This window comes from Fukomys damarensis, unplaced genomic scaffold (genome assembly GCF_012274545.1).
Source record: "Fukomys damarensis isolate Sample0158 unplaced genomic scaffold, DMR_v1.0_HiC HiC_scaffold_27, whole genome shotgun sequence".
Classification (NCBI taxonomy): Eukaryota; Metazoa; Chordata; class Mammalia; order Rodentia; family Bathyergidae; genus Fukomys; species Fukomys damarensis.
In genome coordinates this window covers 386,079-400,127 of record NW_022900939.1, presented here as the reverse complement: position 1 = coordinate 400,127, position 14,049 = coordinate 386,079, and the positions used below count along the sequence as shown (strand labels likewise).

At 54.1% G+C, this 14,049-nt stretch overlaps 1 protein-coding gene and 1 long non-coding RNA gene across 3 annotated transcripts; one reads left to right on the top strand and one right to left on the bottom strand.

Moving 5' to 3' along the window:
- The first annotated feature begins 1,266 nt into the window (after positions 1 to 1,266).
- On the top strand, positions 1,267 to 8,545 carry LOC104868285. The gene is made up of 3 exons (XR_781996.1): positions 1,267 to 1,467; positions 3,009 to 3,140; positions 8,468 to 8,545. It is a non-coding gene; the product is annotated as an uncharacterized LOC104868285 (long non-coding RNA).
- Positions 3,669 to 13,845, bottom strand: Eef1g (eukaryotic translation elongation factor 1 gamma). Of its 2 annotated transcripts, none has more exons than XM_010632993.2 (10): positions 13,747 to 13,845; positions 12,802 to 12,960; positions 11,763 to 11,826; positions 11,482 to 11,624; positions 11,010 to 11,153; positions 8,532 to 8,661; positions 8,047 to 8,251; positions 4,182 to 4,354; positions 3,981 to 4,105; positions 3,669 to 3,903 (listed from the first exon to the last, which is right to left on the bottom strand). In XM_010632993.2, exons 1-10 carry the CDS (start codon positions 13,756 to 13,758, stop codon positions 3,745 to 3,747), a joined length of 1,314 nt encoding a protein of 437 aa, XP_010631295.1. In that variant the 5' UTR covers positions 13,759 to 13,845; the 3' UTR covers positions 3,669 to 3,744. The 2 variants fall into 2 exon arrangements, with proteins under 2 accessions (XP_010631295.1, XP_010631294.1); XM_010632992.2 differs by having other exon boundaries at positions 13,729 to 13,835.
- Positions 13,846 to 14,049: the final 204 nt, after the last annotated feature.

Sequence of the window (14,049 nt, the reverse complement as noted above, 5' to 3'; positions counted from 1 at the left end):
AGGGAGGACAGAAGAGACCAGGCTGGGTAGAGCTGGAAGGCTGAACTGGAAACCGGAGCTGCGGGAGGGCGCTGGAATGGAGGAGCGGCCCCACCCAGCTGGCTCCCCACCCGGGACAGCAGCCTCCGCACCCCTCCGTGGAATCTGCCTTCTTGCTGTCCCTCTGCTTCCTCTGCCCAGCCCCCGACTCCCAGGGAAGGGAGACCGCCCTCCTCACCCACTACTAAACTCGGCTGAGGCGAACGGGCTGGGCGGGAAGGAAGGCCAGGGCGGCCTGAGCCTGAGTCACTGCATAGCTGAGGTTCCCGTCACTGCAGCCCCGCCTCAGCTGCACCCTGTGCCCTCTGCCTACCCGGATGGCACTGCTGCAGCCCACCCTGCCCAAGCCTGCTCCACATCATGCTCCTCACCCTGGCTCTGGATTGGGAGCTTCTGGGTGCCCTCCGTATGCCCCACACCCCAGTTCCTCTGGTCTAGGGGCAAAGGTGACCATTCAGCCAGAGCACAGGGGCAGGATGCACCCTTGGTCCCATCCCCTCACCTGCATTCACAGGTGAAATATGGGACTGTGGGAGGCCTGAAGGCCCCTGCCAGGTACACTCTGTGAGCATGAGTCAGGACAAGGAGGGTGGGACAGAGGGCATGTGTCAGCTACTCCCCATCCCAACAGTGGGAGTGAGACAAGTGTCCCGGGCCTAACAGTGACTCAGTCCCACCCAGTGGAGTCCAGGGAAGTGGCACCACCTTGGAGCTGTGATGGCCAGGATCCACTGACTGTCCCCAACACCGTTGGCCAAGTTCCCAGTCCCGAGCAGCCCACTTCCAGAGGATGCAGCCCCGTGTTTGTTTTTCCCTCCCTGGCCTGCTCCGCTGTCCCACTATCCCACCAGCCTTGGCAACTCCAGTGCCCTCCACCCTAGCTCTGACCTGTTCCCCCTCATCCACCCCCAGCCCTGCCCTGTCCACTGCTCATAGAGCCAACCAGGCTGCAAAGGGCTAAGGCAGCAGAGGCCTCCCCGGGGGCGATGGCCATGCTAGGAGGGCCCCTGGAGGGAAGCACATTCCACGAAGATCCCATCAGACAGAGCCAAACCTCACAGTGGCCACCCCCTCTGCCCTGCCCAAGCCATTGTGTAAAAAAGGGAAAGTCAACAGGTCCAGCCCCGCCTTCGGGATCCTGAGGAAACCAGGAAAACAAAGAGGGGCGTGGGGCAGGGAGGGCCAAGGCCATGGGGTGGTGGCCGAGAGGCCACACCTGCCCAGGCCCGCGCCCTTTTCAGAGGAACCTTGGCCACTCCCCAGCCAGTGTCCCCTCCCGAAGTCCCTGGGTGCTGGGGGACTGGGACATCCCAGGAATCCTGCTGGAGCAAGATGACGGCCTCGGGGAACAGTGCCAGACAGATCAGGGCAGAGTGATGGGAACAGGCGGCCGCTTCGCTAACCTTTCAGGAGCCACAGAGGAACAAGGTGGGCCCCCAGGCCACAGCCAGGCACCACAGTCCCCACATCACCCAGGAGCCTGCCTACACCGAGGGAGGGAGGCCTGAAGGCTTTGGATCTGAGAGCAGGCCCAGCCTCAGGGGTATCTGGGCGGGGCCTCCCATGCTGCCTCCTTCCCTAAGGGGAAGTGGCACATTTGGAGCATTCTGGGCAGCTGGAGGGTGGTTCTGACCCTGGGACAGCAGCAGCAGGTCTTTCTTGGAAGAACTTTAAAGGCTTTTAATGTTTTAAATAAGTGACTCAAGCAGATTACCAACGAAGCTGAAATAAATAGCTGCTAGCAGCCAGCATCTGCTGGTCCACAGCTGACCCGGGCCTGGCCTGGCCCTCACGCTGGGTTCAGCGAGGATCCTGTCTGCAGCTGCAGCTCCAGCTCAGCCCCAGCCTCCCCCAGGAGGTCCTGCTACTTCCCCGTAAGCGCAGAAACTCCTCCTTCCCTCATTCTTCAGGTTTTCCCGAGATTAGCTGTTCTCATCCCCCAGGAGGTCCTGCTACTTCCCCGTAAGCGCAGAAACTCCTCCTTCCCTCATTCTTCAGGTTTTCCCGAGATTACTGCTGTTCTCAGCCGCTGACCCGCCCCCACTGCCCTTCTCTTCCCCCCGGCCCCGCCCCCAGCCCGCCCTGCACAGTGGGCACACGAAGGGTGCTGCACTGCACGCGCTCCCTTGGCATGCAAGGAAAACTGTCCAGCAACCGCAGACGTCCTCGGGCGCAGGCTCCGATTGGCTACCTACACCCACGGGACCGGCCTCCAATTGGCTACCCAGACCGGGAAGGGCGGGCCCCTGTGGCCAGGCTGGGGACTCAGGTTTGGGCGAGCAGGCGGAAACAAGTCCAGATGCGCTTCCCCTTCTCGCGCCCCATCTGCCGCTGTACTCTCACTGGAGGAGAGGGCTCCAGCCCAGCCCCTCAGCCTCCTTCCTGGCCACCCAGGGTAGAGGCGGCAGGGCCTGCACAGGCCTTCGCGCTCCGCCAGGCCCCAAAATAAATCTTGCACAACGCCGCCGTCTCCTCGGCCCAAAGCTGCAGCTCCTGGGGATGAGGGCAAAGATTGCACAAGGGGTGTGGTGGGAAACGGAATCCAGGCTGCGGAGGACAGGTTTGGCGAGGCAGGCAAGAAGCCGGGGCTCTGGGCTTGGGGAGATCCCGCTGGACGCGGTCCAAGGGGAGCAGGAACCAACCCATCCCGGCAGGATAGCAGGCCGCAGCTGTTGCTGTCCACAGCGCCCTGCCCCTCAAGGGGGGCCTGTCTGCTGCCAGCTCCAGTGCCTGGCGAACCAGAGGTGGACGATGCATCTGTTTCTGCATCTGCCTCAAGTGTGAATCAGACTTGTTCAGCCTCGAGGACTTAACCCAGGGCATGGCTACCACTAAGTTACATACATTGCCGACCCTTTTTGACACAGGGCTTTGCTAAATTGCCAAGCTGTCGAACTTGCCATCTTCTCCTGTCTCGGCCTTCAGAGTGGCTGGGATTACTGGCATGCACCCTCCTGTCTCTTTTACAGATTCTAACTCGAGCTGTTAATTTTATGGAGACCTTCAGTGCTTTCTTTTGGAAAGACAATCAGAATGGCAAGAATCTCTAAGAAAGGATATAAAAGGGAAAAGCAGCCATCTTGATCTGGGCAGGGCACTGGGTAAGTTATGAGCACTGAGGTCCTAACAGGTGCAGTGACACCACAGGCGCCTGCAGTCCAAGCACCTGTTCCTTCCTCAATGGATGCAGGAACCCAGCCCAGGGCTGACCACAATGGGCGAGGCCCACAAGCTAGGGTCGGAAACCCTGAGGAGGATAAGGCCTCCCTGCCCCAGTCCTGTAACACATCTGTCAGCTCAACCAACCAGAAGGGAGCATCCCGGGCTGTGGGCAACAAGGGAGCCTCACAGTCCCACCCCTCTGACACAGCAGGGACCCAAGCCCAGGCACTGTCAGTAACCGAAAGACTGCCAAAGCATTGGGTGCCGTGCAGCACACCACTCACTCAAGGACTTGGACACTGGAGGGCATGATGGGGAGGGGCTCCTGGGACCAGCACCTGACACCACCACACCATCTGGCTCCTGTGTGCATCACAGGCACTCACCCCTTTCCCTGGAGAGACTTGAAATCCCACCTCACATCTCTGCAGTCACAAGGTGCCCCCCCAAAGGCAGACAGCCAAAGGTTCAATGTTCAGTTTCCTTTAATGGCCCCACCTCCCCGAGGGCCAGGTGCGGGTGGCCGGGTGGTGAAAGTGACGGTCACTTGAAGATCTTGCCCTGGTTGAAGGCTTTGCCCACGTGCTGGAAGGCCCCCTCCCAGGAAAAGTACTCGCGCACCAGCGTCTGCGTCTCCTCACTGCTGGGGTCCAGCTTCCTCCACGTGTATGACTCATAGTCCACCTGCCAGTCTGGACTCAGCTAGGGGAGGCCAGAAAGGGGTCAGAGCAAGACCAGACCCAGCCTGGCCCGGCCCGGCCCGCCCCGCCCCACCTCACCGGAAAGGCCAGTTCCTGGCCCCGGAAGACCCAGACTCCCGAGATGGAGCTGCTGTTGTTGGTGCCAAAGAGGATGACACTGGCGAAGGCATTCTTCCGCAGCTTGTCCAGCCGCTGGAACATTCCTAAGGGCAGAGGACACCACTGGGAACCCCAGTTCCTGCCGGGCCCCTCACCCCTGGCAGTGCCCTTCCTTCTCACCAGTGATGAGGTTGCAGCTCATAAAGGTCTGGGTGAGCTCTTCTGGGAAGCGGTACTCGGCGAACCACAGGGACCAGCCGTCCTTGTCGAAGTGCCCCCAGAAATACGGCAGTGCCACAGAGAGAGTGTCCTCATTGGAGTACTTCCGCTTAAACTCATCCAACACAAAGGTGCTTAGGGAAGAGGACACATCGTGAGGCGAGTAGGGATGGCAGCTGCCAGCCAAGAGCTTACCATGTTTTCCTGTAAAACTCATGATCCTAGAAGCACATGGCTGAGGAGCGCCACAGAGGCCCACTAGCTCCTCTGCCATGTATGCCTGGCACAGGGAGGGTGGGACTGCACAGGCCAGGACCCACGCCTGCAAGCCAGGCACAGCATGGCCCACTGCTGCCCCCAGGTGGAGACCTGGAGCCAGGAGCTGGGACTCCTCCAGGCCACTGTCCTCCCAGTTCAGTAACTGACTCACCCGGAGGCAGGAAGGCCAGGGCCTCAGCCTGAACCCACACCCTGGCCTCCAGTCCCTGTCCAGAAGTGGGCACTGAAAAGCTATCTGCCCCAACCCCACGCACCCCCGTGGCTCCTTCTTCCCCATTATACAAACACATGCTGCCTACAGAACACCATGTACATCAGTGAGCAAGAACGAGCACTTTTCTTTTTGCAGTACTGGGGTTCGCACATAGGACCTTCACAAACAGCTACATACCCCAAACTACTCCCCCTACCCCCAGTACTGTGGACTGAACTCATGAACTCAGGCAGGTGGGGCACCCCTGAGTTAAATCCCCAGCCCTACTTTTTTTTTTTTTTTCTTTTGCAGTACCAGGGATCAAACTCAGGACCTTGTGTTCCTTTTGCTTTTTGAGACAATTTTGCTAAACTACTAAGTTGCTCAGGCTGGGTCTGAACTTACAGTCTTGCCTCAGCCTCCCAAAGCGCTGGGATTAGCCATGTGCTACTACACCTAGCTACTAATTCACATTTTTACGTCTTCTTTGGCTTCTGATTTTCTGAAGATGTGTGGTTCTCTGCCTTACAGCTGCTAATACCAGAGCAGACTACAAAACACACCCTGCAGACACCCTGGTGGCTACACTGCCATCCACTGAAGGATGTGCAGCCTGCCTCACCAGTCCGGGTGTTAAACCCTGTGCACAGCTGCTCCAGGATTAGTTAGCAAACAGGGTAAGTGTCCCGCACTCCATACCACCACATGACTGTCCACACTCACACCCTGCCCATGCACATCCAAGGCTCTCCCTACACCCAGAGCTGCTATGATTGCTGTCCACACCCGAGGCCTGCACACCTGTCTCTCCAGGCATCAGACACAGAGACATGCTTAGTGGAATCACGCCCCAGACTGTACCACAGCCTCCTTAGGACAGCATCTCTTCTATGATACTAACAATCTCAGGGAGTGAATGGGTAAAGACATGATGCCTCCACACAATGGAGCACCACTTTACCATAAAAAGGATGATTTCAAGACACTTGTCAAAAAACAGATGTACCTTGAAAACAATGTTAAATGAAATAAATCCAGCACACAAGCTTCAATATTGACTGCATGGTTTCTCCATATGAGAAATCCAAAGTGTAAAGAAAAGTAAAGAACAAAATAAAAAGCCAATAGAAATAGATCTTTTGCAAATGCCAAGACAACTAAGAAGTGTCAGTTGGGAGGAGGGAGAGAAAATAAAAAGATACAAGATGGGTCATGTAGACACACCAGCTATGCACAATCAATGTAATCACTGCATGTCACAGATGTGAGCTAAAATAATAATAATGGGGAAGGGGATGAGATGGCGGGAGGAAGATGGAAAAGGAATAAAAATAATCAAGGTATGTGAAGAACAGGAATCTACTCCCTAGCATATCATGAAGATCGTGCACTGTGAACATTGGTGGCACAAACCTGTAACCACAGTATGCTGGGAGGCTGAGGTGGGAGGAATGCAGGTTTGAGCACAGCATGGGCATTTCAGCAAGTGAGCAAGATGCTGCCTCAAAATGAAAAGGGCAGAGGATGTAGCTCAGGGTGAAGGCTCTGGCTTGTACTCCCAGTGCCACAGAAATTAATCCCTAACTTTGGGTCTCGTTATGGAGTGAGAATTACCTGGAACTCACTACGTAGCTCAGGCTGGTCTCGAACTCACAGCGATCCTCCTGCCTCAGCCTCCAAGTGCTGGGATTATAGGTGTGCGCCACCACGCCTGGCAATCCCTAACTTTTAATAACCAGGGGAAAGTAAGAGTCTGGAGAAAAAAAGCACTTTTAGCAACCCAGAAAGGCATCATGGCAATGCAATAAATAGGCATTAATAAACATCCCCTCAGGTTGGAGATTAAGCTCAGTGGTGCTACCACCTACCTCGAAAGCACAAGGACCTGAGTTCAATCGCCAGTACCAAATAAATAGATAAATAAATAAACAACCCCTCGCCCACCTCGCAGGACACAAGGTCCAAACTTTGATCACTGGTTAAAAAAAAAAATCCACAAGGCATGTAACAAATACAGTTTAGTAGCTGCAGATCCCTGGGAGGCTGAGACAAGAAGCTTGTCTGACCCAAAAATATGAGGCCAACGTGGGAGAACAAAGTGAGACCTAGTCTCCAAAAGAGAATGGACATCTATACAAGATTATAAAGCTGTTGCCCATTTTTTCCATCCAGAATACAGAATACAGCCTGTGAACATCTCCAGCCCACCACACCATTCACACTACCCTAGCAGCTCTCCCTGCATGCTCCAGCATGGCCCTGGGCTCCAACCTCAGCACTATGAATGCAGACAATGCCCAGGCGCCACATCAGAGCCGGCATCAGAGCCACATCAGGGCCGCCCATCAGAGCCGGCACAGCGGCCTGGCTCTAATTCCCAGTACTGGGGTGGAGACCATCACAGAACGGAACAGGCAGAACCCCAGCTCAACAGACTCACAGAGAGTGGACAGTGGCTCAGAAAAGCAGGGCAGGGCATGGACACAGCTGTGAGCAGACCACAGCTTGGATGCTCAGAATGCTCATTTCAACTCCCAGTAAATGAATCCGGAGTCACAACTGTGCCAGAGCGCCAGGCAAGAAATGGCACCCACCTCACCCGCCACACCAAATCTCTTCTCAGCAGGTGCAGCACCCCTGAAGCTGTGGAGGCTGAGGTGGGGGGCCAGACTGGCCAACACAGCAAGACCCCAGAAAGAGGACACAGATGACACCCCACCTACCTCCTCCTCTCGGGGGGCTCAAAGACCTGATTTTATTAATGGACAAGACAGATATCAAGCGGCCTTTCTCTTAGTAACCTGCCTGGTCTATCCAGCAATGGGTAAAGGAAGCATTTTACTCTACAGCCTATACTTCCTCCTTTTGCCTTCAGGTCCTCATCAAGAGCAAAGCTTGAGCTCAAGCTCCTGCCCTCTTGTACCAATGTCCCCAAAGACTGAATGGATCTGAAACTGGATTCCTACTTTCCTGATAATAAGCTAATGAGGCTGCTCTTTTCTCTCTCTTTTTTTTTGGGGGGGGGGGGTTTGAGACAGGGTCTCACTTTGTAGTCAGGCTAGCCTTGAACTTGAGGCAATCCTCCTGCCTCTGCCTCCTGAGTGCTGGGATTATAGGCGTGTGCCACCACGCCTGGCTTGAGGCTGCTTTTTGTTTTGTTTTGGTACAGGGATCAAACTCAAACTCGGATCCTTGTGCTTGCAAGGCAGGCAGCAGAACAACTCAGCTAAATCCCCAGCTCAAGGCTGCTTTGTTTTAAGAGCAAAATCCACCTTTCGACTTCCTAGAACCTAAACTTCCAGGGCTAGTTGACCGACAACACACCCAGAACAAGAGCATGCCCGGCCACCTCACCTCTTAGGCAGGTGTGCAAAGGGGTCCTTGGCCTTGGGCTCAGCAGCCAGCGCCTGCTCACACTCATCCAGCTCCTCCTCAGGGGCCGGGGCAGCTGCCTTCTTCTCCTCTTTCCGTTCAGCCTGGGGTTTCTGCTTTTCTTCCCGTGAGCCTTTCTCTTTCCGTGGGGTCTCTTTCTTGGGCTGGCTCTCTGCAAACTTCTTAGCTGGGGAAGGGGAGGGCAGCAGCATGAATATCCAGGGAATAAGAGGCAACACAACAGTGGGCCCAATGAGCACCTGGACCCGAGTCCTGACACAGAAATCCAAGGGGGCCCCCATACCGGAAAGCTAGGATTCCTTACTTTGATGCAAATGAGCCTGTCCTTAGATGAAAAGATCTCTTAACACGGTACCATGGGTAACACTCTATATTCTGACAGCACATCAAGGGGCTGACAGCAAGTGTACTCTGGCCCTGCCTGGAGTTCCTCAACCTCAACTCACCATCGAAATGGGCCATCTTCTCACAGAGCTTCACCTCCCCCAGCACTGCGAGGAACTGGGGCTGGTTAATGCAGGTGAGGAACCAGCGATTGGTGTTGGGAAAGGCCTGGCGGAAGGAAGGCTCCAAGACCTGGGCGAGTAAGAGAGGAAACAGTCACAGGAGGGAGAGGCCCTGAAGAGATTCAAGCCGGAGCTCAGGAACCCAGCCCCTCCTCCACCTGAGCTGTCCCCAGGCTCCTCTCTGTGTGTCACCTTCCCATGCAGGGTCAACTACTTCCTGTTCTTGTCTAAATCTTTCCTTGAAACCCAGTCCACTTTAAGGGATGCTCTATTTACTATAACAGCGCGGGCAGCTGAGCAGTGGCGCACACCTGTAACCTCAGCTCTTGGGAGGATAGATCAGCTCAGTTCAGTCTGGGAAAAGCAACAGAGCAAAACCCTGTCTCAAAGTAAAAGTGGGTTGTGAATGCAGCTCAGTGTAAAGACCCTAGGTTCAATCCCCGGTGATACCAAAAAGAGTTGGGACTAAAACAGGCATGGTGACACAGCCTGTAATCCCAAAACTGGGGAGAAGTAACCAAGTTTAAGGCCAGTCTGGGCTACATAGTAAGACCCTGCTTCAAAAAAAACAAAGGACTGGGGATTCAGCTCTGTGGCATCGCGCCTGCCTCACAAGCACAAGGTCCTGAGTTCAATCCCCAGCACCACCACCACCAAAACAAAAAGCACAACTCAATGGTTTGGGCCAGGGATGTAGCTCAGCAGCACAGTAACTGCCTGGCAAGTGTGAGGTCCTGAGTTCAATCCAATCCCCAGTACAAAAACAAACATAAAGTAGCTATAAAAGCACAGTACTTATTTTGGGCCAAGGATGCAACTCAGCAGCTGTGTTTCCCTAGCACGCATAAGCAGTGAGTTTGATAGCCGGCACTACCAGCTAAAACAGTGCCTATTATACTAAGAAAGAAAGCAAAACACCACGGGCATCTATCAATCTATCTTCTACAGTGACTACACGCACCCTGTCATCAAGCCCCACAGAGCTGGGATGGGTGACACCTGAATCCCAGCACTCAAGAGACTAAGGCAGGAGGATCACAAATTTAAAACCAGCTTGGACTACACAGCAAGACCCAGTCTTTTCAAAAAACAAGGTGCTACCCAGGCCAGGCGTGGTGGTGCACGCCTGTAATCCCAGCACTTGGGAGGCTGAGGCAGGAGGATCGCTGTGAGTTTGAGACCAGCCTGGGCTACACAGTGAGTTCCAGGTCAGTCTCAACTATACAGTGAGACCCTATCTCAAAAAAAAAACAAAAAACAAGGTGCTACCTGTCAGCTCAGTGGTTCTAGCGCCTGCCTCACAAGGCAGTTTGATCCCCAGTACCAAAACAAAACAAACACACACAAAACAATATCCATACAGACACAAAACAAAATCTAAGCTGGATGTAGTTCAGTGTCATTTGCCTAACATGCAGAAGACACTGGGTTCACTCTCCAGCACTACTGAAAAACAAAACAAAAACAAACAAAAAACACACAGAAAGAATAGGCAGGCATGGTGGCACATACCTGTAATCCTAGCACTTGGGAGGCTGAGGGAGGAGGATCACCTTCAGTTCCAGGCCAGCTGGGCTACACAGTTCAAGGCTAGCCTGAACTACACAACTACACAATGAGACTCATCTCAAAAAATGAAAGAAATAACCAATTTAGAGTATCAGCTGGTCCCTTAGATTAACCTTAGCTTGAGGAAGAACTCACTGCTTTCATTTAGGCGAAACACAAGTCAGGAGGGCCAATTCTGCAGAACCTGGCCATACACAACATATATATGAAAACTTTTTACTGTAGTGGGGATGGATCCTAGCACCTTTGCACTAAACTACATCCCCAGCCCTTTTTGAAACAGGATCTTGCAAAATTGCCTAGACTGGGCCTGAGCTTGAGATCCTCCTGCCTCAGCCTCTCAGAATGCTGAGGCTGCAGATGTGTTCCACCATGCCCATCTGGCTCTGATGTACTTATGTTCAAGTTCAGCTCCAGCACTGAATGGCTATGTGCTATGGGCGGGTTACAATTTTTCCTTCCCCATAGCCCGTGTTAGCATTCGGAGGACCCTGCATAGTACTCTCTTTGACCTGGAGGTCTGGCACACAGTAGGTGCTTTAACTGCTACACCACACCACTAATGCAGACCAGAACAGGTCCAGAGCAGTCCACGCAGCATTCTTTTCTGACCCAATGACCTACACACAGCATTATCACCCCAATTCTACAGATCAGAGGAAAAAAGGGGCTACAACCCTTCTACCCTTATCAGCAAACACCACGCATGAGACCCACAGCTCCGGTGTGTAGCAGCCAAACAGAAACCAGACAGCAGAGCACTGTGTGGGGCCTGGGCAAGGTGGCACCTGTCCTGGGTCACCAGGAGGTCCCCACCCTGCCTGCTGCTTTCAGAGCCTGGGAACATACCTGTTTGTAGAGCCACAGCAGAGTACAGACAACAGTGATGTCGGCCAGCGTCACTCTCTCGCCCACCAGAAAGGTCCTGGTTTTCAAATGGGCATCCAGCAGCCCCAGCACACGCTTCACCTCCTCCTTTGCATTTTCGGTAGCCTGTTGATTCAAATCACCCAACTCAGCAGATGATACCAAGCCCTCCGCTAATGTGGCTGAGAAGCCCTGGTCACCCTGACCTTCTCAGTGGGGCCACTGTTTGGATCTATTCAAATGCACCACACAGAAAGCTAAACTTTAGGCACTCTTCTGTCTGGTCCAACCTTCCTACAGCAGAAATCTCACCTCTGATCCCTCAGCCTGGCACCACCTCTGCTAGTCTGCCAAGAACCCAAGTAGCCACATCACTCTGAGGCTGGCACAGTAGGCTGCTCCTGCACACTTGCCAACACCCACGCCAATGTTGTCCTGCTTCTCCCCAGTTCACCTGCTTGTTGTGGTGCATGATACCCAAGGTGGGAAACACCCAGGTGCTGGCAGGAGGCACGATGTCGCTGTCAGCAAAGCTCACCCACTGCACCACCTGGGCAGCCGCCTCTGGGGTTCTTCCCCGGAGCTCCTCGTTGCTCACTGTGGAGGCCAGGAACAAAGATAAGGACTTTGGGGTCCTGTTGACACCACGGCAACCCCACACTTCTCCTGTCCACCACAGCACCCTCATATTCTCCTGCACCCCCACTGCCAGGCCCTCCAGTTCCCCCAATTTACCATAGTAAGCAATAGCGTTGCTCTCGAATACACAGAACCCATCATCGCCCTCAAATGCTGGAACCTGGAGACAGAGACGAAAGGTAAAATTAGATACACAAGGATTTTTCATTGGCCAATTCCAGGAGCTGAAAAGTTTTAGGCACAAGTATTTACATATTGTTAAGACTGACGGCTGTTAGTATTCAAGCTCATGACAGTCACTGCCTGAAACTCAGAAACCAAAAATGCTTCAATCACTTGCTAAGCCCTGTAATATGAATCCATAGCTACCTGAATAAAGTCCCTCAATCAAATAAGAAGGCCAGGATCCAAGTCTCACATTCATGTGTGCATCACTGCCAGTGACCAGGAGGTGACCTACAGGTAACTTGACCTCCTCCCCTCTCATTTACCTAGCTCCATAGTCTGTGGGGTAAGAATCCCACTCTTTTTTTTTGTTTTTTTTTTTTTGAGACAGGGTCTCACGATGTAGTTCAGACTGCCCTGGAACTCACTGTACAGCCCAGACTGGTCTCAAACTCAGAGTGATCCTCCTGCCTCAGCCTCCTGACTGCTGGGATTACAGGCGTGCGCCACCATGCCCGGCATATTCTATTTTGTTGTTGTTGTTTTTTGTGTGTGTGTTTTTTTTTTTTTTTTTTTTTTGTTTTGTTTTTTTTTTTTTTTTTTTTTTTTTTTGTACCGGGGATCAAACTCAGGCCCTTGCGCTTGAAAGGCAGGCACTGGAACCACTGAGTTAAGTCCCCAGCTCAAGAATCCCGCTCTTAATAGACATTTAGTATACTTGCATTAATGACACCCACAAATACAAATCCGACCTCTTAATTGTATAGTCACTGAATATCCTATATTATTCTAGACAACTACACGTGGATCTACAATGATCTCGGACACAAACGATCTCAGAACTTCTGAAGTCTCTAAATTGTGAAGCTCCCTTCATTTTAAAGATGCAGGCTATCTATCTCTAGTTTGGCAGAATGCTAGGGCTCCTGGAGTTCTCAGGGCTAAAAACCTCGTCCACCTCCCCACTCACCTTGCCGGCAGGAAATTTGCGGAGAAATTCAGGGGTGCGGTTGGTTTGGCCAAAGTGGAAGTGGGGTGGTGCGGAGAGCACGCGAATCTGAGCCCCGCTGTACTGAGCAGCGATGAGGGCCTTGAAGGCCCTCCAGTTTTCAGGGTATGTGTACAGGGTCTGCACGAGAAGAGCGGAATCAAGTGAAGAGAGGGCCCCAGTCCTGAATGCCCCCAGGAGGCCCTCCCGAAGGACATCACCCCCTCCACAGCGACTCCTCCCTCTGGAGAACCAAGCCTTTCGGTGTTTGCCCAGTGTAACAAGACTCCCCTGCAACACGGAGAACTGAACTGCAAACCGGCTACTAAAAAAAGCTCGCTGCCGACCTTCCCTGAGGACACCTCCGCCCCTCAAGCGCATCTCCGGACACTGCAACTTCTGGCTGCACCCGACTCCCCTGCCTCCTCAGAGCCGCATTTCATTCATTTCTCGGAGGCCGCGTCTTACTCGGCCGGCCGCCCCACTGCGGTCTACAGATGTCGGGACCCAGAGGCTCCCTCTACCCAGCCCGCATGCCGGCTCCTTTTCGGTGCGGTCTCCTCCACACCTGCTCAGCAGGGCCCGCAGCCACCGGCCCGACCTCCCAGGACGACCCCAGACTCCTCGTTGTGTCCCCGCCAATCGATCGCAGGAGTTCCGTCCGCCTAGCCAGCGCCCTCTTTTCACGCGAAGAGGAGAGTGATCGCTTCTGCAAGGCCGGGGGCGCGGACCCGGCCTGCCCCCGCCCAGAGCCCACCCGGGTCACTCTCCGCGGGCCTTAGCACCCTTGCTCTCCCACACGGCGGACTGCAGACTTGGGCCAGCCGCCCATTTGGCTGCAGAGCGCCTCAGGTAGTGCCCGACCCCTCCTGATAACAGGATGGCGACGGATAGGGGGAACCGGCTCACCGAAGCTGGCAAACTCACCCCAGCCGCCATGGTGATTCCGCAGAGAAAGGGGGTGGGGCTCCACCGCTGCCGTAAAGTAAACCGGTAGGGGGAGGGGAGAGCCGTCGGGAAGCAACAGCCGGAAAGTGAGGACGGCACAGACGGCGTACGCACATTTTCTCATCCAGTAGCACAGACGCAGAAAGAGGTGGGGCCGGCCTGCGTAGTGGAACTCTTGATTGGCCCACCCCTAGGTGCAACCAGCCAATTGGAACCCCGCTAGATGGGCGGTGCAGAGGGTGGAGGAAAAGTGTGAGAAACGCCTGAAAAGCCGCCGCCACC